The sequence below is a fragment of the Xiphophorus hellerii genome, chromosome 21 (genome assembly GCF_003331165.1).
Source record: "Xiphophorus hellerii strain 12219 chromosome 21, Xiphophorus_hellerii-4.1, whole genome shotgun sequence".
Lineage (NCBI taxonomy): Eukaryota > Metazoa > Chordata > Actinopteri > Cyprinodontiformes > Poeciliidae > Xiphophorus > Xiphophorus hellerii.
Genome location: NC_045692.1, coordinates 3,517,614 through 3,543,374, shown reverse-complemented (window position 1 = coordinate 3,543,374; position 25,761 = coordinate 3,517,614). Strand labels below are relative to the sequence as shown.

General features: G+C 42.8%; 1 protein-coding gene across 6 annotated transcripts in view; it reads right to left on the bottom strand.

The window, feature by feature from the left end:
• Positions 1-928: 928 nt before the first annotated feature.
• Positions 929-25,761, bottom strand: part of arhgap12b (Rho GTPase activating protein 12b) — a 58,712-nt gene continuing 33,879 nt past the window's right edge. For 2 of the 6 annotated variants that reach the window (XM_032551412.1, XM_032551413.1), the window contains exons 3-19: positions 17,222-17,494; positions 15,688-15,828; positions 15,501-15,581; positions 14,955-15,077; positions 13,537-13,611; positions 11,856-11,917; positions 11,456-11,537; positions 11,183-11,290; positions 7,591-7,695; positions 7,407-7,505; positions 7,221-7,323; positions 6,286-6,405; positions 6,110-6,208; positions 5,214-5,291; positions 4,984-5,118; positions 3,422-3,527; positions 929-1,986 (exon numbers count right to left, since the gene is read on the bottom strand). In XM_032551412.1, the coding sequence (XP_032407303.1) occupies positions 1,812-1,986; positions 3,422-3,527; positions 4,984-5,118; positions 5,214-5,291; positions 6,110-6,208; positions 6,286-6,405; positions 7,221-7,323; positions 7,407-7,505; positions 7,591-7,695; positions 11,183-11,290; positions 11,456-11,537; positions 11,856-11,917; positions 13,537-13,611; positions 14,955-15,077; positions 15,501-15,581; positions 15,688-15,828; positions 17,222-17,494 (1,965 nt within the window). In that variant the 3' untranslated portion in view covers positions 929-1,811. Of the gene's footprint in view, positions 1,987-3,421; positions 3,528-4,983; positions 5,119-5,213; positions 5,292-6,109; positions 6,209-6,285; positions 6,406-7,220; positions 7,324-7,406; positions 7,506-7,590; positions 7,696-11,182; positions 11,291-11,455; positions 11,538-11,855; positions 11,918-13,536; positions 13,612-14,954; positions 15,078-15,500; positions 15,582-15,687; positions 15,829-17,221; positions 17,495-22,089; positions 22,229-25,761 lie in introns of those variants that run through there. The other 4 variants (XM_032551417.1, XM_032551414.1, XM_032551415.1 and 1 more) reach the window with 4 other exon arrangements.

Sequence of the window (25,761 nt, the reverse complement as noted above, 5' to 3'; positions counted from 1 at the left end):
CAGCGCTCACTTCGCCTCATGCTTCTTAATCAAACCTGGCACCGTGGCAATTACCTAATTAGACATCAATTAATCGTCAGGCGTCAGCTCCACGGCCACACTGACCCGCAGACCAGAGACAGAGACAGAAGCCCCGGCGAAACAGACGGCGGCACGTTGATGGAAGTCCAGGGGGTCAGAGGTCGGGCTGCTTTTCAGAAAATCTCCAGAAATGAATTGCAGTTCATTTTCATAATTAACAGGTAGAGGAAATTATCGATTAGGATGTGAAAGATTAATCAGTCAATTCAATAAGCAGGATCTCCATGTTGAGTGGATTATTTCAATTATGTAATTAAAGCGGAGGGGGAGAGAGCTGCAGAGCTGACTGAGGGTTCAACACTTCCTCTGCTGCTACCGTCGAACGCAGCGATGAAACCCGTCAAGACATTTGCATCCATTTCTGATCTGAGCGGAGAGCTGCTGATATTTTGGCAAAACTCAAATTTCTCTTCAACTGCAACACGATATACATGTACAGTTTTCAAAATACTCCAACATTTCTATTGTGATCAGTCCATTTATAATAGAGTTGAGGTGATGGTGCACCAATTGCAATGTTATGGTCGATCACCAATCTTTAAAATGACTAACACACAGATACAAATTTCTTAAGTCTGAAAAGTTGCTAAAAATAGCAATAAAGTGGCTTATTTGGCAATAATTGGGTGACAATTTTTAACAACATATGTGCAGTGGAGACCTGTTGGACGAAGCTGTGGCTGATTTTCAGAACTGCAGAGGAAGATGAGACTGATGGATAAAATTGGTTTCACGTTTACGTATCGGTTAATCAACAAAAATGAAGGACATATAGTCCAATTCCTTGGTGCACCACAAATTAAAAAGACTTTAAGCTCGACACCAACAACCAGCTTCAACACACCCCCACATTTAGTTTGTCTCTTTTATTAGACATAGCAATTCACAAACAGCAGTTAGCCGGAAAATTACATTCAAAGTGTGCAGCTGACCATGCACAAACACCTCACACACAGAACTACTAGCCATCAATTGTGAGCTTTTTCCACTCACAATTGATGCTTTTTTTTAATATTTAAATTCACAATCTTCCACTGGTTCACCGTCAAAGCATACACACCTCAGTCACAGGGACGTTTTATTTTTTCCCCCCCTTTTTTCTTTTTCTTTTTTACAACAATGCTCTGTACAAACGCTCGGCAACGTGTTGGAGGGCATCCACACGGCGTCCGCTGCAACACTAGCTTAATGATGAGGAGATCTGCTCCGTTACGCGAAGGTCCGGTCCGGGAGGAGGCCCCAGAGTTCATGGCTAACACTGTTAAAAAGCAAACAGAACGAGTCCCTCACACAGAACTGACCCGGTTCTGAAAGGCGGACATGATGCCAGCTCCTTCCTGATTCCGTCCCACCTGGAGTTCAAAACGGAGCGTCCGGTTCTGATTCCAAAGACTGGCCACCAAAGATCCAGTGTAAACACTCAAAATTCACCGACTCACACAGACGGCCCACACGTCACCACGGCAACACTCTGAAAGCCTTTCTCTCAACCGCCCGCTCCTCGCAGCAGGAATGGCAACTGAAAAAAAAAAAAAAACGGGCAACATCTATACATCTATTTTCATTCCTAAACTCATCCCCAGATTCTTTGTAAGTGCAACATTTTTGTAAACTGTTATTATTATTTTCCTTTTTTATTCCTCCCAGCTGCTTGGTCCACAGCGTTGTTCAGGAAACGGGACAGAAGTCTGTTTGGGAAACCCGGCAACGCTCTTCTTCTTCTTCTTCTTCTACCTCCCAAACACGCCTTCGTACTCCAGCAGGATCAGCTCCACGATCTGGTTCTGGTAGACCATGTGGACGGCGATGTTGCCCGTCTCCGTCTCGGGCCGCAGCAGCGTGGGCCCGAACACGATGGCCACGCTCTGGGTGGTCATGCGGTTGGCCTCTCCGTGCTCAATCACCCTGCAGAGGGAGGAGAGTTAGAGCCATCCATATGTATCACTGGGCTGGTCGTCTCCTATTAGCCGCTATCGCTAGCACCTTCAGCACCATGTATTAAATCAGGTAATTAGTCCAGTTTTTGTAATTTATTCAACTCAGAGATTACAGGAAAGGAAAATAACGTCATTAAAACAGGGAAGATCAAAACCGTCCGAAATCTGCTTTTTCTCTATCCATGTGTCCGCTTTCATCTACGCTCATGCTCGTTGCCATGGCAACCGACTGACAACAACTCTGCTAGCTGACTGGGCAACGGTTACGTTTAAGTGCAACAGGAGGAAAACACAAAAACATTTCCCCACACAAGAAAATACAAATCTGAAAACACTGTTCCAGTATTTTGTTTTCAGGCATGGTGTTTGTTTTGTGATTATTAATAAGTGGTCATGTGAACACAGCGGTGCTTGACTGGCTCATTTAAAGGCCTGCTCTACTGATCTGTCAGAGAGTTGGAGGGTGGGTCGCATGTTTTTAGCATTAACCAAACCAAAACACACACGTCTACATGATAAGGTTGTCAAAGTCAAGATAGCGTAACTGATCTCTCTCTCTCTCCATACATACATGCATGCATACATATATGTATGTATACATATGTATTTTTATTAGGACATTTTACCATCCTGTGAAATGTGCTGCCCCAGAAAAGTCATAATGTTGACAATTAATAGCAAAACGTTTTGTCTCTTTTTCAGATTCTTTGAGTCATTTTCCTGACCACCGATATTCGCGACTTAATCCACAGCCTGTGTGGGGCACAAGTCAATCACGTGACGTCCAATGCAGTGATATGTATCAATGGTTAGAACGGGAGCAAATATAGAAATTAGATTTGTCTCCAGTGGCTTTAAGTGAATCTGTCTGATGGTTCTTTGGGTTTAGTTTAGATTTATCTAGAAAAACAACATGGCTGCCTTCACACACAGCCTCAGGGCTGTAGATGGAGCGTGGAGGCAAACAAACGCTCCGGAGCGCTGCAGGCTAAAGCATAATAGCCTTTTTTAAATAGAATCTACATCCCTGCATGCAGATGCTCAAAACAATAACATATTCATGGAAGGGAAGGGGAAAAAAAGGCAAATTAAATCCGCCTGCCGATGTACGTAAACATCCGCTTCATGCGCTGAATGTCACGCCATAAATTTCACAGAGAAACACCTACTTCCTAGGTGCTGAATTACAGCAAACACAGCGCCATATAAATGCAAATTGGGACGCAGCAAATGTCATTGTGAGCGTCTGATGTAGCCGGTGGCTCCGCCGGGCTAAGAATACACACCAGCTGCAGTGTGTGTGTGTGTGTTCTGAGAGGAGGAGCAGCGGGGGTTTAGCCGTCTTATTTCCGGCAGGTGACGGGACGACTGCTGTAGCTGTGGTCTGTGGGGGCGGGGCTTACCTGCGCAGGTGTCTGAACAGGGCCTGCATCGTGTCGTGGTTGGGTTTTGGCAACTTCTTGATCAGGTCCTTGACTGAATTCACACGCTGTTTATAGTCAGAGCATTCTGAGGCACACAAACAGACAAAAAAAACTAAACAAACAGTTCAGAAGCGCCCTCTTGTGGGTACATTACAAACTAAAACGTCATTAAAAGGATAAACGGTGCTGACTTCAGCTCTTTCATGATTAAAGTACCTTGCTAAAGTCACATTCCATCTTTTTTTATCGGAATGTTATCTGACTGACCAACACAAAGAAAGTGGAAGGAAAATAATCCAGGTTTTTTAAAATTGCACATACAATGTGGCACCTTTTCAACCCCTTTTAGTCTAATACCCAAAATTAAACTCCAGTGCTACCATTCCCCTTCATAAATCACCTAATTAGCAAATTAATGATCAATTATCCAGAACACGCCCCTTCTGTGGAACATAGTGTTAGCTGCATCATGCTTGGGGAAGCTGGTCAGAGATGATGAGAGGAACAATGGAGCTGGATGGAGGGAAACCCTGATGAAGACTTTAACTGGGGTGAAGGTTAACAACCTAATTATACAGTCAGAGCTGGATCAAAGCATATTTACGTGTTGGAGTGGCCTAGTCAAAGTGCAGACCCAAATCAGAATCTTTCCTCAATCTAAGTGAGCTGTATATGTGCATGTAGACATTTCCCTGAAAACCTGCAGCTTTAACTGGTGGTTCTACAAAGTGTTGACTCAGTACCTGGAAACTAATCCAAGCCACACTTTTCAGACTTGTACTTGGTAATGTGCTTAACATAATGAACTACTTTGTCTGTCAGTCACATAAAATCCAAAAACATACGACAGCTGAGATTGTAAAGAGAAAACATTCAGGGATGATGAAAATATGCTGAAGACACTGAGGGTGTGTTCACACCAGCCCTGTTTAGTCCACTTTAAATCCAACTCCAGTCCATCTGCCTACAAAGTCCGGTTCGCTTGCGGAGCTTTGAATGCATAACTGAATTCTGTTGCAGACTTAAAAAACAAAACTGTGGTCTGTCTGAAAACCTTGGCCTCAGTTCAGTTGAGGTAAACTCTGGTCTGGTTCAAATGCATATGTGAACACCAAACGACCCAGAGACCGCTCCAAAAGCAGGAAGTGGACTACAGCACAGGGCATTCTGGGTAAATGCAACCTACACAATCCCATATACCTAGCAATGTCTCACACATGTTGAAGAGTATTTGTTCGGAACATTTAACAAAAAGAAATCCTACAACCATGGAAACCAATGATACTCCATTTGTTTCAAACTTCCTGAAGAAGTTGCACTCGGTGTCTTCAGAAGTTATCATATTGTTTCCTTCAGTGGTGGTTGTTGCAGCCCCAACACAGACAAGGAGGTAAGCGGGTTTCTCAAAGAAATCAAACTGTGCCAGCATGAAAATATAACTCATATTGTATTTTTGCTACTTTCCCAATTTAACCAAATCTACCGGACTAAGAGGTGTGAAACCACCCTCAGAGTGTCTGATGCCGTTATAAGTCACTTACTGATGGCGTTCACAAAGTCGTTGAAGGAGCCGTATGTGAAGAGAGGCTCAGGAAGCTCCCTGAAGAACATCTTGAGCGCGCCGGTCGTGACGTGGATGTCCTCCCACTTACTGTCGTTCAGGTCCACCTTCTCATCTGACACAAGGAGGAGATGATCAATAAGCCACTGATCCCAGGCAGGTTCTCCACAGCATACACCAGAGGTCCGGAGGAGCCGCACCAGGCCTTACCGTGATTCACAGCGAAGCGGAGCTTCTGGATCACCGCCAGGTTCCCACTCACTCTGTACAGGCCATCAACACTGAGACCTGCACAGGTGGGAGAAAGAGCAAAATGTGCTGAGTCATGATGAACCTACTCAAAAACTAATCTGCTTTTCATCCTGAAACTGAGAAACGGCAAACTCCTTCATCCAGGAGCATTTTGTGTGATGTCAACAGATTGCTCCCATCAGTCCACCAAGTTCTGAAAGCGTGGGCTTTGAAATATGGGCTTCCAGAGACATCTGGACCTTTCAAGCATATGTTCCCTCAGAACACCACTAGATGTCATACTAGAGCAGCAGAGTTCTGCTTTCAATACAACCGAGCAAAACCTAAAGGAGAACCCAAAGCTGGAGTCTATTGAAGCAGCTTATAACCATTTTATCTGAATGAAAACAGATGAGTGTAAACCTGGATGTCTTCTTAACTGAAGGAGAAATGTAGAAGGTTGAAAAAGTTAGATACTAGCAAGCCACTAGATCTTTGTGTGTTCTCTGATGCTGTATAAATGCTACAAATATCACATAGTGAAGTTTTTTAGACGCTATTTTAACTCAACATATTGGTATAACAGAAGAAAAGAAAAGAGGTTAAAATGGATTCTTACTGGGTCAAAAGTGCTCAGATGCTTTGAATTCTGTTGTTTTGAGTTCTGTTAAAGAAATGTCCATTACTACACCCTAGACAGGTTAAACTTCCTCTCCAGGTGTGGTGCGGACAGATTAAGGAACAGTCGGATGAATTCTAGCTGGCACTGTGTGTGGGCGTGTGTGGGCGTGTGTGTGTGGGTGTGTGTGTGTGTGGGGGTGGGTGTGTGTGGGTGTGTCTGCGTGGTTTAAAGATCTCGTCCTGGATGCCTGTACCTGTGTTCTCCACGTGGTCGATGCACATCTCGACGAAGTTGGGTACCGACGTGTTCTCCCGCTGACACAGACTGCTCAGACTGCAGCCAAACACCTGGTCTGTGGAGAGACAGACAGTAGCTTACAGCGGTGGGAGTGGAGTATGCTGGTTCTGAGAACGCATCCTGGATGCTCACCTTTGATGTACCCTTTGTCTCTGACTGCCTGATAGGTGGGTCGCCTTATCAGGAACTTCTTCAGCTTCATCCTGGTTTTTTTCTGGTCCGATGAGTCCATACTGATGGAGTTCTTCATCACTGAGGAGATACAGGAGGGCGGAGACACGAGGTGTAAATAGGAGCAGTTTGTCATTTGGGCAGTTGACATCAGAAAGAATAGTATAATAGCACTAGAGATTTAAAGAAATTTGCCATAAACAAGTTTTCTGTTGCTTTCATACATATTCAGTCAGTGGGGAATTTATTCTGCTGTCGGGACAATCCCGTTGGTCTTAAGGGCTCTGCATGGTCGAGCCAAACTACCAAAATCGGTTCTCATTGTCGCAGTTGTGTGATAAAAATTTTGTAATTTTGTTCTCTGCCACACATGGTCCACCTCTTCTTGTCACAAGAACTTTTCTGCCCCCCTCTCTGTGTGACTGATCAGAATTTTGTGGGTGTGTTTGTTTATGCAGAAAAAAGTCCCAACTACTCAACTTTCAAGAAGCTGGTTTTTCAGCCAGAGAGTGGGATGGATAGTTTTGAGGAAGAATAGTCAGAGGCCGTGAGGAAGTACGTACTGTTGGGCCAAACCATCAAACTCTCCCCTCCTTGGTTCTGTTCTGATGGGGGTTTCATTGGCAAATTTTATTTTATTTTTTTCCGATAATGAGATAAATGAGATGTTGCAGCTCATCACTCATTATTATTCCTAGGAACTTGTGAACTCACAATAGTAGCTCCTCTCTGCCATGATCGCTGCTTCCTATGCTGTTGTAAACCACACATACTGTATGACAAAACAACATGATGTACACTGTGTATGTTTTGTGGACTTTGAACGGTGGGCGTGAAAACGGACATGGACTGGTCTACTTCGGTCCGACCTTGCTGGGCCTTTCAGTTCGACTCACCTCTGATCTTCTTGGAGTCCCGATGGTCCTTCTCTTTGTCCTGTTTCTCAGCGCCCGGAGACTCGGGCATGTCCTCCTCGATGGCTTCATCAGACTCCCACGCCTGGTCCACAGGAGACATCAGTTTTCATTTGAGCCGGTGTTCGCTGCGACTGAAACCTAGATTCAGGTATGAGTAGCACTCACATGAGTGTTGATGGTCTCTGTGAGGGCCCGGTACCAGTCGTTGATGACGCTGTCTATCTCGGACTGGATCAGCAGCTCCATGCCCTGACGGGTCTTCAGCTGAAAGAGGGAAACCGTCGCAAGTCAAAGCTGGATTTCAGACACAAACGAGAAAGTGGAATCTGGCGGGTCCTACTACGGATACCTCAATGACGTGTTTCTTGCTCGACTTCTCCTTGGAAGCCCACTCCACCGATGCTCCGCGCAGATCTACCGTGAACTCAGGCTTGGACTGGTTGCTGCCAAATTTCTGGAATAGAAAGTTGGGATACAGAATGAGGCTGAAGCGCGGATACGACAGAACATGTTAGCGTTTCCGGCAGGATTTAGTCCAGTTAGAGGTAAAGAAACGGGATTAGGGAAAAGTTTGGGTCCAAGATGGGATGCAGCTCCTCAGGGTATCGTTTCTGCTCAACATTCCACACAAAGCAAAAGCACACCATAAACCGTTGCATTACTGGACAAACGAAGCGACATTTCCCTCCATATCTCACATTCACTTTTATTGTTAAGTGGGAAAAAAATCTACAACACCAAGCATTTAATAATTTGGCTCACAAATTAGACCAATTTCTGTTGGGATTTACCATTGGACTGTCTTCCACATGTAGTTAGTGTTTGTTAGCATAAGTCATGCTCTACACTGCTGCACTGCCTTGCAAATCCATTCCCAGCCCTAGAATATTTTTACATTTTGTCACATTCCAAGCAAAAACTAATCAGTATTATTGGGATTATTTGTTATAGACCAACACAAAGCAGAGCACATTGTGAACTGGGAGGAAAAAGGCTTTTATTTTCTTTTAGCACTTGCAAATCTGAAAAGTGCGCCACGTATTTTATTCCCAGTCCTTTCCTCTGATACTTCTGAGTCAGGGGTTTCCAAAGCGAAGCCCGGGGGCCATTTGCAGCCCTTGGACTGATTTTTTTGTACGCATTGACCATAATTGTATGGTATTTTATGATCCTCGCTTGTTGTTGCTGCTGTTTTATAAGAATGTTCTGATTGTAAAACTTTGAGATTTCTGTGAGAGCGTGTCAGAAATAAAATGTGTTACATTCATTGATACAAGAATGGTATACATTTGACCAAATTGAAGACTTCGTAAGACGAAACATGTTATATACAACACAAAGTATTATTCTTTTCATAATCAGGCTACTTGGTTTTTGTTAAACTTAATAGTAAGTTGGAGCACAATATCTACCTTTACTTAGAGAGCAAATATGATTGTTTCAGAGTTTAATTTTAATTAAGTAATTAAACTCAGTTAAATGTAACTATTGTTTTTTTGTTGTTGTTAAAGAAAGACTTTCATAAATCCTGGTTTTGTTGATTAGAATATAATTTTTTTGTTTCCATAGGCCAAAAATATTCAACATTCCTTTTATTAAGGTGAACTTAGAGTCTCCTTTCTATGTTTTGGTTCTACATGACTATATCATCTCAGATCATTGTCCTTCAAAATAAGACTACTTGTTTAGTTTATTGGTGAGCAGATAAAAAATGTTACTAAAATTTGAAAAATAATTATTTTTTGGCACTTTCATGGTCCTTATGGCAAAAAGCTTTAGTTCCATGCATCATCTTCCTTCTACTTCTCAATGATGCACTGCTTTGAATACATATTGTTGTGAAAGGGTGACAAAATGTGAAAAGTCTGAGCGGTGTGAATACTTTCCCAAAGCGCTGAGTATCAAGCCAACTGTTGGTCTCCATCTGCAGAAACCATTTACTGAACATGACACCAGAAGCCAAGAGAAAACCTCTACAGGGGTTTTTCTCTGCACTATTCCAGTAACTGGTGAACCAAAGCATGACCAGTGAGCTTTAGTGACCGGGTGAAGTGGCTTTTAAGAGCAAACACCGCTGTTCAAATACCAGGTTAATGTGCTTTAAATAAATGAGATTAAGATAAACCACCTTAAACGTCTACAAACAATGTGACAGTTTTCCAGTACAATTTACAAAAACCAACCAAATCTCATTAAAAGAATAAAAATATGGATAGAAAAAAAGTTGTGTTAATTCACTTGCTTCCTTTAACTGATACTGTGCAGTTAGAAGAACCTCCTGACTCGGTTTCAGCTCTAGGTCTGCTCTGGTTGAGCACAATCTCACATTTTGACTTGACAGCATTGGTTTACCACCAACGGTCCTAGATCCGATTTTAAGGACATCCTGTCCACAGCTCTCTATTGGAGATCTCACTGATTTACCAGACTTTGGCTAGGCCATTCCATACTTTAATTCAAATGTATTCTGCTTTATCTTTGAAGGAGACACCTGAAGGTTTTGACTGCTGTGTGGAACTGTTCATAACTTCCCCTGCTTTAATAAAAACATAAAACCTAGCTTGTCAATTGTAAGCCAAGATAATGATGCTGCCACCACCATGTTCCACTGTGGATATGGTGTGTTGTAGAGGTGGACCGATTGCAGGTTTCAGGCTGATCACCGATCATTAAAAGGCCTTCCAATTTTGGCCAATAAATCTTTTCATAGGTGTTGGGTAAATTGTATTATTAGTATTATCAAATATTCGTTGTATCATGTAGCCTTGTAGTTACATTTAGATAATGTTTAATTATATGCTTTTTCTCTCTTTCTTCTATTTTAAGTAATGTTTCTGTGTGTTAAATAACTTTGATTCCTTCCTGTGACTTCCTTGAGAAAACATAGCAGTGAAGCCTGGGAGATAGCGGAGACAACTCTTCTAGCAGTTTATTGCCCAGCAATAAACTCTGCTCTCCTGTGTGATATACAACTTGTTTTACTCAACGCCGGCCGTGTCTGGAACTCGACTGGAGTAGAAGGATTTAGAGTGTAGATAACATGTGTCTAAATAATGAATGTTATTAGCGCTGCAACTAGTGATGAATTGTTTTCCCCCTCCCTTTGAGAAGTTGCAAGCGCCCAATGTACGAGGGTTTCTGAAAGTAATAAAAAGAGAGGAGCGGTCAGATGTGTTTCAGAGCATTTGGAGATTTGTAACTGAAAGCACATCTATGTCTGCTCTCCTCGCGAGAAACAAAGAATCTAACTCTCTTGTCTTTCCTGTGTTTGTTTAAATTGTAATAGGTATTTAGACCTGACAATAGGGAACAGTGACTGATTTTGAGGGTAGATAGGATTAATGGATAAGATTAGTTTTTCATGTACTTATTGGATAATCGCCCAAAATCAAGAAAATTGGAGCATATCGATCAGTGTAAACCCCACACTGGAAGAATACTCCTGACTAATACTTCAATATAAAGAGTTTTTGATTCCTTTGTAGTCTCTTATTTTGTAGTTGCATTGATTTGTATTGTACAAGTCAGCGATCTTGAGGAAAATCTCAAATTCATCACTTGGACACTCAAGAGAACCGAAAGCTGAAACTGAATCAAAAGCTGCCTCAAAAGAGCATCAGTTGAAGGATGTGGACGTTCCTCTGGTAGAAGTTTGTATTTTTTGCATGAACCATGCAGGATGTTTGTCCCATCATATGTGGAAACACTTTATAGATGCCATTAAGAGCCACTGCGCTTCACACTAAGGTTAGACAGGTGTTGCATGCCTTGTAGGGCTCTTTCACTTTGTATTAATGCATTTGGGTAATTACAGTCAAATGAGATAAAGCCAAGGGCCTCAAACACACAAATTAATCTGTTTTAGGGAGGGGGCCATGACACACTAAGGAGGACACAAGGAGGCGCCAATTCATGCTGAGATGGGGGTGGGAGGGACATACGGCAACAGCCGTCACATAGGAGACGGCGGGGCGGGGCTTGACCGAGCGCTTCCAGCTGCTAAGGAGAGTGAGGAGCAGCTCCGGGATGGAGCCGCTGCGGTAGTATGACTTCAGAAAGGAGAGGAGAGCAGAGAAGAGAAGAGGCATGAACAGACGACACTGCACAGCAACAGACGGCTCAAAAGACAGGTGATTACTCAGAGAGAACCAGGAGAGCGTTGTCACGGAGATGAACGGCCAGGGAGCCGCTGGGGTGAGCTGACGGTTACGTACCCAGCTGGTGCTGGCGCCCTGGCCCTTGGCAAACAGGAGGGAGGAACCCTGCAGCACGGTCCAGGAAGATGTCCAGTTCTTCCTGTCAGACAAAACAACAACACAGTAAGGTACTCTGCCCTGCAATAGTACTCACACCCGCTGAACTCTGCTGCATTCTGTCATGCCACAACCACCAAACCTAACATGATGCTGTCACCGCCTGTCTGGGCTGTTTCAGGATGATAATCAGGCCTTATAATCAGCTTTGGCCTCTTCTTCCACGTTTCCCCACATGTCACATGAAATCCCCAACACAGTCCATACAAATGTGTGGTTGTAACACAATAGAATATCAAAAAGTTCAAAGGGAGTAGAAACTTCTGAATAGTTTTCTGGTAAACAAACACTTGTGTCCAACCTGAGCTTCTTTCCATTCTCTGTGATTTTGGTGACATTAAGGACTCCACACTTCTCCGAGGGCTGAAGAGGAACAAACAGAAACAGTTCAAGCCTGTGAACGTTAACCAGATAAATGTCCTGAGGCTTTACAAGCTCAAAGCAAAAGCATGCAAGGTTTCAATCTGCTGGCGAGGCATGTCATGTCTGATTTTTACCAGCAGATGGCAGCATTTAAAGCTGCTTTAGCAAGTGCATTAGGCTGAGTTACAGAGCTAAATGTATATTTTGGACTGACTAGCAAAATGTACAATTATGGGCAAAATATTTGTCATATAAATATTGTATTTTCTAAACTTTGAAGCACTAGTTTTGTGCTGACACTTAATAAAATTCACTTAACAGAAACCATTCTCTATATTCCACACTATAATGATCCACCATAAAAAGAGGAAATACAGAGCACAGTTTTTAAAATTATGGGGTCATTTATTAAAGTTGAGTTACTGACATCCATCAGTCTAGAAAAGAAAAAAAAACATTTCTAAGAGTTTGAGAGTGCAGTGAAATGCAGTGACAGTCATTATTAACAACATGGAGCAACAGTGAAGCTTCCAAACAGTGTGTGGCAAACCAAAACTGCTCTAAGAGGGCATCAACGACTCAACCATTAGGACACAAAAGAAGACAGAAGAGTGTCTGAATTTTTCCTTAACACAGAAAGTACTCCTTGTTCAGCATTTGGTTCTTTGTGTGTGTGTGTGTGGGGGTGTGTGCGTGTGTGTGTGCGTGTGGGTGGGTGTGGGTGTGTGTGTGTGTGTGTGTATGCCGTCTTCTCAAACCCCCTGTTGGTTGTGGCGAACGGTTGTTCACACTGAGCCAGGTCCTCAGAAAACTGAAACCAGGACACTGCTAGAAGCATTTGATCCAATTTGAATAAAGAAACTGAACTTGACAGCACTGTTTAATAACCAGGATCAATCGGGATCTGTCTGTAAAGTTTACTTTCTCACAAAGCCGTGCTGTTCTGGAAAACCTTTACTCTTTAATAAATGAAAACTGCTGTCCGTATTTACTCAGGTTATCATTATCTTGATAATAAAAAGTGTGACAACATATCAGAAGCAGAAGTAATGTAGGGGGCACTGTAGGTGTTTCTCATGCCTCCTTTCACACAGAACTTCTCACTGTCTCTAGTTTCTTGGAGTAGAAGAAGCTATTAAGAGATTAAGAGATGATGTTAGCCTGGATGCAATTAGAGCACAGATGTGACATGCAGTAGAGGAGAGCAGTGAGAGTTTATGCAGTGAAAGCAGGTGCAGTAACAGCAGATGCAGTGAGAACATATACAGTGAATGCGAATGCAGTGAGACCAAATGCAGCGGCAGTGAATGCAGTGGTGAATGCAGTGAGACCAAATGTAGTGAGACCAAATGCAGTGAGACCAAATGCAGTGACAGTGAATGCAGTGAGACCAAATGCAGTGACCACAAATGCAGAGACCACAAATGCAGTGGCAGTGAACGCAGTGAGACCAAGTGCAGTGACAGCGAATGCAGTGAAGCAAATGCAGTGACACTAAATGCAGTGACAGTGAATGCAGTGAAGCAAATGCAGTGAGACCAAATGCAGTGAGAGCAAATGCAGTGACAAAGGATGCAGTGAAAGCAGATGCAGCATGCTGTGAGAGCGGGGATACTAACGGTTGAAGGGTGTTTAGGAGATGATGGGCAGGAGTCAGAATCTGGAGAGCTCAGCTTGGGCGCCAAAGCACACTCCTACCAACACAAGGCACAACATGATGAGAGGCTAGAAAACTAGCAACCGACTAGAAGACAGAATGGTGTGAGGTTAATGAGGACGAGAAAACCTGGAGGACAATCAGGACTTGTTGTTAATCAGGGTAAAAAAAGGAAGGTTAGGGTTTTAAGTAAAACAATGTGGAGTAAGAGCAAAAGAATGTGCTTTTACTCTGTGTAAGGCTTTATTAAGCAACTCAGTCATGTTTGCTGCAGAACCTGAATTCATGCTGCACTTTCATTTGTTCTGAAAGACACTGAATTAGAATGAATGAGCCGTTAATAACAGACTGAACGCAACCAGTAGCGCAACTAACTTAAACATTTAAAGAAGCATCACAATAAAGAGCCTGATGATCTATTTAACCAGGTGGCATACAGACAGGAAGGAGCCATCAGGAATCCTGTCTGGAGTCATTCCAAACACAAGGTAAACATCCACTAGGCAACATGAAAGCTAAAGAGATTACCAAGGAGTTGTTTATCTCAATGACCAACCAGCATCAGTAGTAGAAAATGAAGGACTGAATACTAACAGCCAAGGTTACAGTTTAACCTCCAGGGGTGACATTTTTGTTTACGCTACCCTTTGATTTATACCTTCACTAGTAGCTGCTACAGGAACCAGTATTCTTAATTTGTGTTGATTTTTATTTGATTTAACCTTTATTGACAACAAATTTTCAACTACTTTAAAACATCATCCAACAGCATATCATACAGCAGAAAACTGAAAAATATTATAAAACAGAGAAAATAAATAAATAAATAGCAGCTTTTTTATTTGGAAATAGTATCCTTATCCTTCCTGGGGATCTGTTCTGGATTTACTAAATACCAACAGTCTATTTGGAACTCTTTATGTTGTATATTTGTTTTCACTATGAGTTTTTTTCCCTGTTAACAGGAATTCTTGTTCTTCCAACTTCCTTTTCTTGCATCAAGTTGTGTTTTCAAACATACCTGCATACATTGGTACAAATATAAAATCTGTATCGACAGATATCCCTATGCAGATATCGGTATCGGTAAGTGAAAAGACATGGATCGGTGAATCCCTTATTTAGGCATAATGCCTTTTTTTTTTTTTTTTTTTTAAATGTCAGCACACTTCACATGATCACCATGCCTCCATCTTTACTTGGTGTTATTAAAAAGCCAAACATCTTGTTCTTTAGTGCAATATGTCATTCGTATTCTGTTCTCCTAATAATCTCAAACAGACAGTAAAATGAGAAAACAGAACTCAGAGTCTAAACATCTGATGTGAAAACGGCAGCAGTTCTCAGATTCTGACCCTTGGTGACCCCTCCACCCGTTACCTTGTCGTTGAGGTCCAAGACGTAGGTGCTGTGCCTCCACTTGGTGAGGACGATGGGGTCTGGCTGCTTCCTTTCCAAACTCCGACTCTTAGGAACTTCTCCAGACAGAGGGGAGATGTTGTACTGCAGGGATGTAGAAAATAGGTTACAGCTCATTAAACGTTGACAGAAAGTTTCCTCCAAAGGGTTCCAGCTACTTTACCTCTCCTCTGAGCACCCACAGCAGCATCAGACACACACCCAGAGAGCGTCACTAACGACAGGGATTTAGTATGGTACTCTGAATGTGAGCACAGTCACTCTACTGTTTGTTAAAATGACCAATCAGAAGCTCTGCTCGATGCGCTCCAGATTAGCAGGAGTGAAGACACAAATAGCCCACCCCAAACTATTTTCTGTGAACTTTAACCCCTCATCCTATTACAACTCTCTAAACGGATCCACACCAACAGCGGGGGGGGGGGAACAGGGATACAGGGATAATGATGTAACCGTCGCTTTAATCCACAGGAAGTGAAGCAGCTGGTGCTAACGAGCTAATCTCACCTTTGGCAGCTCCCACTCTGACCTGGATCCGTCGACGCTGTAGTAGTAGGGCCGGCCTTGCTCGTCCACATGTTTGACCCACTGCGGATACAAACAGAGCTCAGCGTCCGGGAGCAGCAACAGTGCGAGCTAACGCTATGCTAAGGGCTAGAACGAGCAGTGTGTGTGCGTGCAGAGAGTTTCCCACCTTCTCCTGTGTGTATTCGGACACGTAGAGGGTGTGTCCGTGTTCGTCCAGCTCCTCTGACCAGCCTCTAGGGGGCGACCCATACTGGCTGTCCGACTGGCTGGAGTGTGTGCTGTGGCAGTTCTCCTCAGAGGACAGCGGCTGAGCAGGACGAAGGAGAACACAAATAAATGGTAACTGGAACAGGAAGTGAATGTGATTGGTTGATTTTTAGACATGCAGGTGAAAGGCCATCTTTAATTCTCACGTCAGTGGTCAGAGAATGACAGCTTAGTGAAGCCACGCCCCCTCTACCTTCTTCAAATCGAATGAAACTGGTATCAAACATTTGAGCAGCAAAAAATGTTCGTTTGTGCCTCTATCGTTTTAAAAATATTTAGAAATGTTTCCAGAGGTCATCGAAGGTCAACCAGCCCCATCCCCCACATCTGCAAAATCAAACGAAACGCAAAATCCACTGTGCTGCAAACAAAAAAAATATTTACATCAATTTTGTTCGATTTTGTTAATGTCACCACTGGAAACTATTTTAAACATGATAACGGCGCAAATAAACATTTTTGAAGCACATTCACGCATTTGTGCTTCATTTGACAATGTGGTGTCAAAATGTGACACCACATTTTGATTGATTTTAGTTGACCTTTGATGACCTCTGGAAACTTTGGTGTCAAAGGTTCGTGCAGCAACGATTTTTTGTTTGTGCCACTTTCATTTTAATACATTAAAATGAAATGAATTTAATACATTTTTACAGAGGTCATCAAAGGTCAACTGTCCAGTCCACATTTACAAAATCAAGCAAGTTTTGTGTCAATCAACAGATACAAAAATATGTAGCAAACATAAAAAGTATTCTAATCAGTTTTGTTTGATTGTGTCAACATGACCTCTAGAAACAAATATTAAAAAGAACACAGACAAAAACTTTTTGCTGCACAAATGCAGCACAGTCGATTGACACCATATTTGCTTTGGTTTTGTAAATGTGGACTGGCTGACTGACCTTTGGTGACCTCTAGAAACATTTATTAATATCTTTAAAACAATAGCGGCACAAACGCAATTTTTTGCTGCACAAACGTTTGACGCCTATTTGGGCCATCTTCACTCAGCTGCTTGGTTTAAACCTCCTGCATGTGAAATCCTGCTGCAGTGCGTCATTACACCACATGGGGGCAGTGTTGGATGATTTGTCAGGAACAAACAACCCGACAGGAAGCCATAATTTCCCCGACATCAAAGGTTCTCTCATTTCCTTCCATTCAGAAACCACAAGAACATTTTCACCACAGAGTTTTCATCTAGAAACATAAAACTTTGTCTATAAGTAACAAATGTCTCTGATATATATTACAAACATATGTTTGGATAAGTTAATATGTGACATTTCACAAGTCACATTATAGCCACACATTTCAATGTTAGTGTAATAAATGTGTAATACAAAGTTATACATTGTTCCAGAGGTTTCCACAAACAGATCTGAGAAGTGCGGCTGTATGTTTAAGGTCACTTTTGTCCTGAACAGTACCTCGCTCTCTGCCGTGCCCTGGCTGTCTCCGCGGACGCAGCTGGTGCTGCTGCAGGCGTCTCTGGAGCGCGGCGGCTTCCAGGTGCGCTCGCCGCTGGCCCGGTTGTAGTAGAAGTACCTGCCGCTCAGGTCCTTGTGGGTCTCCCAGTCGCCCACGACGTGGAGCGGGGAGCCTGACGGGACGGGAGGCAAGCTGGACTGGGAGATCTTCAGCTCCTGGAGGTTGGTGTAGACCGGTGAGACGGAGCGGCCCGGACCCGTGGGAGACGTCGTCTGAACAGGGAGACGGCAGAACAGGGATCAGACTGGGAAATCGGTTTTTAAACTACAGTTAGGCGTGTCACGATAACAAATTGTCACAGAACTTATTGCAATAAACAACAATATTGTTGTTTTGAGACCCTTTTCAAGTAATATAATGGTAATAATGGCATAATAATGCAAGAACGAATTCTCAAAGATCAACAAACGTTAAATTATTATGAACATTTAAAACTGGAACTGGAAGATATTTTAATTTAAAAATAAATAAAACAACAGAACCAACAAATACAATTTATTCAAAATGAAGTCTCTGTGAGCAAAATAGTTTTTCATAAAAAGGGTCAAGTTGAGACCAAAACACCAGACTGAAAACTTTTATCATCCAGGTTTTGGTAGAAAGAGAGAAAAGAAAAAAAAAAGATAAATCATGCAAATGGAAATTATAGCGGTTTTAATTTATCATGCGATACATTGATTTATGGCAACAGGGATGCTTTTTATAGAAATCTCCCAGCATCCTTTGCTCTGTGCTGATGATCTTGTTGTCTTTACAAATTATTCTAGACAGTCCATTTTTGTCCTTTACTCACATACATACAGTAGATACTGTACATCCATATGAGGCACAGATGTTAAAAATTAAAACATTTTGATGCACCAACAAATTAGGCAGCTGAACCTCAGCAGATCTCAAGTCCTGAGTTACAGAAAAAGAGGAAATTAGTTATTTGTTGAAGTGAATGTGCCATTACACATGGAAAGAGGATCAACTGTTCCGCCTCTTATTTTGAAAGTCGTGGAATGACGTGTGACGGCCCTGCATGGCAGCTGCTGGATCACATCAGGAACCACATGTGGCTCTCAGAACGCGTCTCAGTCCAGCTCTGACGCCACATGGTCTCAGGACTTAACGTGTCCAGTCGTATATCTATCAGCACAGAGAGGTCGAGCAGACGGTGGTATTTTTATAAGGGCAGCGTTTAAATGTGAAGAGTTCCAGGCAGCATAAAGGTTTACAAACTGCTTAAACACCAAAGAGCTAAAAGAAACATGTTCGATCTAATCCCACAAGGCAGAGGAGGAAGATTTAAGCGCAACGTAAATTTAGGAATAACTTAAAATGTAAACAGCAACGTAATGCAGACTTATTATGTTGACCATATTTAGACCTTAGATAGAATCTTTTTGAACTAATTTAAATAATGAACTGAGCTTATTGTACTGTTTGTTAACAAGAACCAAATGGAATGTGCTTGAATTGAATTGGGTGTGTGTGTGTGTGTGGGGGTGTGTGTGTGTGTGTGGGGAGGTGTGTGTGTGTGAATGTCTCGAAACAATATTTGTTATCAAGTGGACTTATATAAATAAAGTAAAGTGAATTGAGTATGTAGACCTACACTCCAGATTCAAAAGATTATAATCTGACTTTTTCAGAAATGGGACCAAGAAGTACAATCGGTGTAAGCCCAACTGACCGATTTTGATTTTGGCCGATACAGATATTTTTTTTGGTCTACAAATTTGCTAAATATTCTGACAAAGTCGCTACATCACCTCCCAAAAATCTCCTTTAAAGGCAGACGGCGGAGCAGGTGTTACAGAACCAGCGGGGCACGACCCAAAGGCGCAAAGAGGAAGTCAGCAGATCCAGTTACATACGAGCAGGAGACAGAAACCTGCTCTTGTCTTAGCAACTGTTGCATTGCCTAAAATTGTGAAATGACATCCTGCGAGGGGGATGAAGACATAATGTCAACAAACAATAGAAAATATTAGCATGTTTTGCAGCAAAGCAGAAGTAAATAAAATCAATGGACTGTTGAGGACAAATAAAGTCCCACTGCTTCATATTCTAGTGTTTGAGACACTAAAGAGAAACGGCATCAGAGGGTTCTGCAGAATGACATGACTGCATGGAGTCAGCACTGCGTACACAGAGACGCCTTTCTAACATTAATGTCAGAAAGCTGCGTTTCCATGGATATGGTTTAGAATATTTTGGCTTCTGGAGCGGTGCTCAGTTTCAAACTGCATTTCCATAACAAATGTACACTAAATTTTGTTAATTTTCTACTAATGTTGGAAAGAAAAAAAAAGCAATTGTGCAATTGTGGTTTTTCAGTTAAATAAGATTTTTTTTTTTTTAAATACACCTGAATAAGTTTGTTCACGTCACAAGTCATTAAAAACAAGCCGCCGCCATCGTCCTCCTCCTACTTCTGGTCGTCATTTCCTTGGTGGAAGCGGCCACATCCGGCTGCGATCACATGACTCGTGTGACATCAGATAAGTGTTTACATTGCAGTTTTGCTAAATAAATCAATTTTGACATGGCCACAAAAAAAACCCCACCTCATCCTATCAAAAAAAGAGAGTAGTTCCGAAACTGTTTCCGTTAAGCAAATTTTTTTCATAATTCCAATTTGCGTCATTTTAATCCCAATTTTCATCCTGGGCGCTGAGTCGGCGCCACGCCTTCACCCTCAGGTTTGCTCCAGGTGAGGAGGAACATCCACTGCCTTCAGCACACAGATGCGACTTCCTGACGCTTTTTGGGATGACGGGAATATTTTCCCACATGAATGATCGTTTCATATCCTGCACACATGCTGGAGCGGAGCTGAAGGCCTGCTGTTTCCACTTTAGAGTCACGCCGCCTCTCTCTGTGTCTCAGACGGAGCGATGCGGCAAAGCAAAGAGAGATAATGGCGCGGGCTCGCGCTCATCCATCAGCAGCACGCTGGCGTTACAACTTAAGATTAAAATAAAATGTGGTAATGATCAAGTTTGAGCGCAGAGGAATGAGGAGCGGGGCCTGAATCGGTTTCAGGCCAAAGCTAAAGTAGAATATTTTTCAGAGCAATTTAAAAGTCATTTTTAGGCACGGCTGAGTGTGTGTGCAGGAACAAAGCACTACTGTTTACAAGCATGACACACCACATGTGTCCACATGATTTCAGCTCATAAATTAGTCATGCTGCCTTTATAGGGGCGTCTCTAAATGCATTTAATACAGTACTTTGGCTATTTTGTGCTGCAAAAACATTACATTACTGGACATAAAAGGAAACTCAGTGAGACTTAACAAGTAGTTGTTGGCATGGTGTGTGTTCTGTTCAGGTCGAGGTGTAAATGACTCCATTCAACCTGGCTTTTAGTAGGGCTATTATCTAAAAGTCAAACACACACTAAACGGGCCTGCTGTGTATTTTTAGTTGGGTCAGTCAGTTTTCTGGTTGATCACTGATCTTTTAAAATGTCTGATCTGTCAATTTTAGCAGATACACCAAAGATTTACAACGGCGGTCCTGGTAAAGGTTCACAGTCTAAATAAGTCAAAGTCTGATGAGTTTTTATAAGTTTAAGGTTTAAGGTATACTAATTGATTCTATTGTCAACCATTTTTAGAAAAAAATGTAAATTATGGATGCATTGATTGTAGTTTTTTTGGCCAATACCAATATTCTCTATGCTCTATAATCCATTGCAAAAACAGTGTAAAACAGGGGGAAGATCACTAGATGAATGATTAAGACGAACAAAATGATGTGATTATGAAAAAAAGTTTATATATACATATGTAAATTATCCATACAAACTGTTAAACACCAACAACCAGAATACAGAGCTGAGTTTAGAAAGCGCCTCTGGCCTCTGATGCTTGGAATCAGATTAGATGAATAGAACAAAAATATTATTTATTGTCCTACAGCAGCAAAAACTTAGTTGTAGCAAATGCTGACTGTAAAAGAAAAGGTGCTACAAATCTCTTGATAGTGGAAACAATTTGAGTTTTTCGGAGCACAAAATGTAGTAACATGACAGAATCCCACTTATTGTTGCACAATGCAAAGCACAGTCCAAAAAGGAAAAAAAGAAGATGTTAAAAAGCCCCGAAGAATTCTACATCTGCAAGCTGCAGGAAATCCTAAACTATGTGGAATGTTTAGCAGAAACAATAATGTAAGAAGAAGAAAAAAATGTGAGATACATAGTTACAATAAGAAGAAAAATAGTGTAACAGTACTGTTACCAAATGATGCTCCAGAGTTTAGTTAAGACTGGACAGTAAGCTGCGGCGACAACACAATGATTCTAGGCCCAAAATCAAATCAGAAAGCCGAGCAGAAAAAGAAAGTTAAAAACAGTAAGAAAGGCCGAAGCGTTTCTACACAAACGGCTTCATTTAGTTTCAGGTTGCAGTCAGCGTATAAATAGAAGGCTGTGTATGAGAAAAAGAAGTCCACACCATACGCCGAGACCGTCTGACACTTGGCGGGGAACCTTCTCTAAATGAATAATTGATGTCAACATCAAGTGTTTCGCTGGCAGACTGCGGCCGCCTTAATTCTAGCCTGTCAGGCCTCAGTTAGCAGCACATAAATACTACCTGGAAAACAATTTAACAGATTTCAGAGATTCAAAGGCTTTGCTGGCTGCAAGAGGTGGAAAAAAAGTTCTCCAACCGGAACGGCACAGAGACGCGACTCCTGAGGGGATGTGGACTGGTTCTGGATCAGTCTGACGGACGCAGGGCATCAAAGCGCACTTCCAATCTGGCTAACTGCAAACACAAAAGCATTTCTATGTGTCACGGTTGTCACCTTGCATCCCGGGCTGCACACAAACACGTCGTCATCATCCTCCCCGGCTTTCCGGTAGCCCTTGAACACGCTGAGCGCCCGGCGCATGGCGAAGCTCGGCGGCCATCAAACGAGACGCAAACGCACTTCTGTTTTCTCTAATGCTCTGAAATGTTCCGGCAGAGGAGGCAAGGAAACTCTAAACCTCGTTGCGACAGAGGGGAAAAGGATCTCATTACTTCACACACACATTTAACACAAGAGGAAGTGGTGTTGCAAGGTCCCTTTATAAAGACGTGCAGGCACACCACTAATCACTAATGTCACTGATATTGTTCTGTTGTTGTTCACCTTAAACAAGGACTATAAGAGAGATTCAAAGTTCTTTCAGAAACAGGATGCATATTGAGACAGAGGTAGATGTTAGTTTACCACCGACTTAAATAAAACGTGAAAACTGAAATAAAAGAATCAGTCGTCTGCAAAACGGAAAACAGAGATGTCTCCTAACTGCTTCAGCTGGACAAAACGTCGTAGTTATGCTTTAAGGCCAACTTACACGGAACATTCAGAAATATTATCACAGTTTTGTTTTCATAATGTCACGCAGAACAACCACACATCCATCCCGTCATCCAACCACGCATGCAACCTATTATCCAAACAGGCATCCATCCATCTCTTCATCCAACCACGCAGCCATCCATGCCATCATAGAACATGGTATTGTGATTGAGCATGACTAGATCTCTGCCCGGAGCGTTTTCCTGTAGGCAAACAATCAGAGAAGAACAAGACGTGTCAGAAAGCTGCGATGCAGCTCCCTCTGCTCGTGACAAGTAATTAGAACCTGAGGAATTGGGAGTGGTACAATAAATGAGGTACGGATGGAACGACAGAGGTAGAATGAAATGCGCCGCTCAGTACAGAGCTGCTTTAATCTTGTTCGCAGCAACATGCCAGCATGGCCGTGACCAATCCTTTTCAGACTTCAGGTCGGTGCAGGCTGAACTGCATTACAGCACATTATGTGAGTTGGAGGATGTGTGGGCACACCCTGCATGGAGAATGTAAAAGCAGATGAAAACAAAGGAACTGACTGATTTGTAAATGGAGCCATGAAGGTTGTTGTTCAGCTCTCTGCATCCCTGATGCTTACCAGGTTCGCCTCGGCCCATTCAGAACTAATGACCCTCTGCTGCTGTACCATCACCAGAAACCACTCCTCCAGGCGGCGCACAGCAAATTAAACCATAAATTATTCTGTGTGGAAAAAAAGGCACAGGTCAGTGTGAGGGCAGCAGGGTACGAGAGCCGCAGTTCCCCGTTACTTCCAGCAGGTGGTGCCCACAGAGAGGAAGGTGGGACAGAGCGGGACTTGCTGGTGAGCAGGTGGGAGTCTCCATGTGATGAATGTGACCATCAGGAGAGAAGAGTGGGAGGGTTTCCCATCGATGTGAGCATGGCAACGGGCCCTGCAGCGGGGCAGGGGCCACTGCCTGCTCAGCTGAACGCACAGAACCCAGTTCTACACTCTACACACACAGAACCCAGTTCTACACTCTACACACACAGAACCCAGTTCTACACACATTTGTTTTTTTAAAACAAATTTAGTTGATAACTCTGCACCAGTACAGCATATTTAACTCCACCAACAGCTTCACAAACTGGTCAAACATGTAAAAGCAACTGTAATTTGTTCAGTTGGTGAGATTAGGCGTAGAACAGCCAATGGAAAAAAAATAAGAAATTGAAAAAATAGGTTGATTATCTTGGTCAAACATAAAAAAAATAAACCGCAACAAACCTTTCAAATGGTTCAGATAATGCAATTAGGAACTGTAAATAGGATGCAAAACAAATAATAAAGCATGACGTCCTCAGAACACAAAGCATAGAAATAGACTGAATAGATCTGCTTTGAGCACACTGTCATGATACCGATCTAGAATGATTTTCAATATTGGGACCGATACAGATAATATCAGATCAGTGCGTCTCTACTTTAGTGAGTGTTCTAGTTAAAGCCCGAGCCGTGGTGTGTGACTCTGGGTTTTGTGTGTAATTGTATTACACAAAAGCAGGTTAGGGGAAGCGTGCAACAGCGTGGCGACGTGACCATGGAGACACTCAGTCAGCCCGGCAGTCACACTGAGGAGCGTTTGAAGCCAGGCTGCGAGGGGTGTGTGTGTGTGGGGGTGAGTGTGTGTGAGTGTAGGGGATGGGTTCCACCTCCAAAAAGCCACATCGATCTTCTCCTGCTCCCTCTGTTCTTTTGTCCTCCACCGCTCCCTCGCTCAGGTTGCCCTTTTCCTCTCATCCTGTCTGGCCTTCCTCTTTTCTTCCTCCTTCTTTGTAGTCTCTCCCTCCACTCCTGGAGGTAGGCCTGATGCTGGCCATGTTCACATCCATATGACCAGATTAACCTACATTTCCACATGGCTGAGTGTCAGTCAGACCACATTTGTCCAACTCGGCCATCATCACATTTCGTTGTGCTTCACAAGCCGACCGACCGATCCCCTCCGGTCCCCAACCCCGAGATGCAAGAACTCCTCACTGAAAGTCAAATGCGTTTTTGGAGTTTGCCAATAATTGCATCCGGTACATATATGCAGAGTCGGCAGAGGAAAAAAAAAACAACAAAAAAAACCCAAGATGAAAACTCTGGTGTGAGTGTGAGTCAGCATGTTTTCATTTCACGGACCAGAGGATTCGCTGAGCTAACAGAGACGCGAGCAATTAACCTTTCGGTCCCGCGCTGATAACGTTCAGCTAAAATGTCACTTTGTCTGAACATGGCGGCTCTGCTAAAGAGCTGGAAGCTGACTGGGAAAGAACTCGCTCAAAGAGGCCTGCGCCAAACTGGGTTAGTTATACCAAAAACAAAAAACAGAAAATTATTGACAGGTGACTTGAAGCTTTTGTCTGGAAACGACGCGTCTGATGTCCTTTAAGAAGATCATGCTGGATTGGAATTGTTCGAGCGATATCTCAGATCTTTTTGCATTATCTGTGGGTGGAACAGAAGGAGTTTTACGGTGAGGAACAAAGCCTCACCTCTTGAAATGTTAATGAGGAAGAAGCGGGATGAGGGTCGGGGGTGGGGGGGTGTTTGGGGAGCCTGCAGCCACGCTCAGCCTGCTGCATGTTGGGAGACGCTGTTGTTGGGGGAAGACGCAGTGTGATGCACTGCGCCGCATGCTGTGCAGGGGGAGACCCAAACGGTGGGAATCACGGACAACACCTCCGCTGTTTCCAGCTGCAATTCTACCTGGGAGGATTTCATCACTGTAGCAGCATTTACATTATACATGTGTGCAAATCTGTGTCCGTTTTCCTCTAATGTAAAAAAATTAAATAAAATTGCAATTGCGATGTTTCAATAAGAAATCAAGTTAGAATTACACAAATAAGCTTGTTCACTCGATAACTCATTAAAATTCAATTTCAAAAGATGTTCAAAATTCATTCATGGTGCTGGCACTCATCTATCAGCCAATCAGAAGAGACATGAGCGTCTTATTCCCGCTTGGGGGCGGCTACATATGAAACGTTTTGGAAAAATTGTTGCCAGCCATTTCATACAAGAGCGATTGATTCAACATGTGACAACGTTTTATGAGCTGTGATGCTGTGAGAGCTCTGGTGGAGCCAGCTGGACATTGCCCAAAGAAACCAAACCAAACC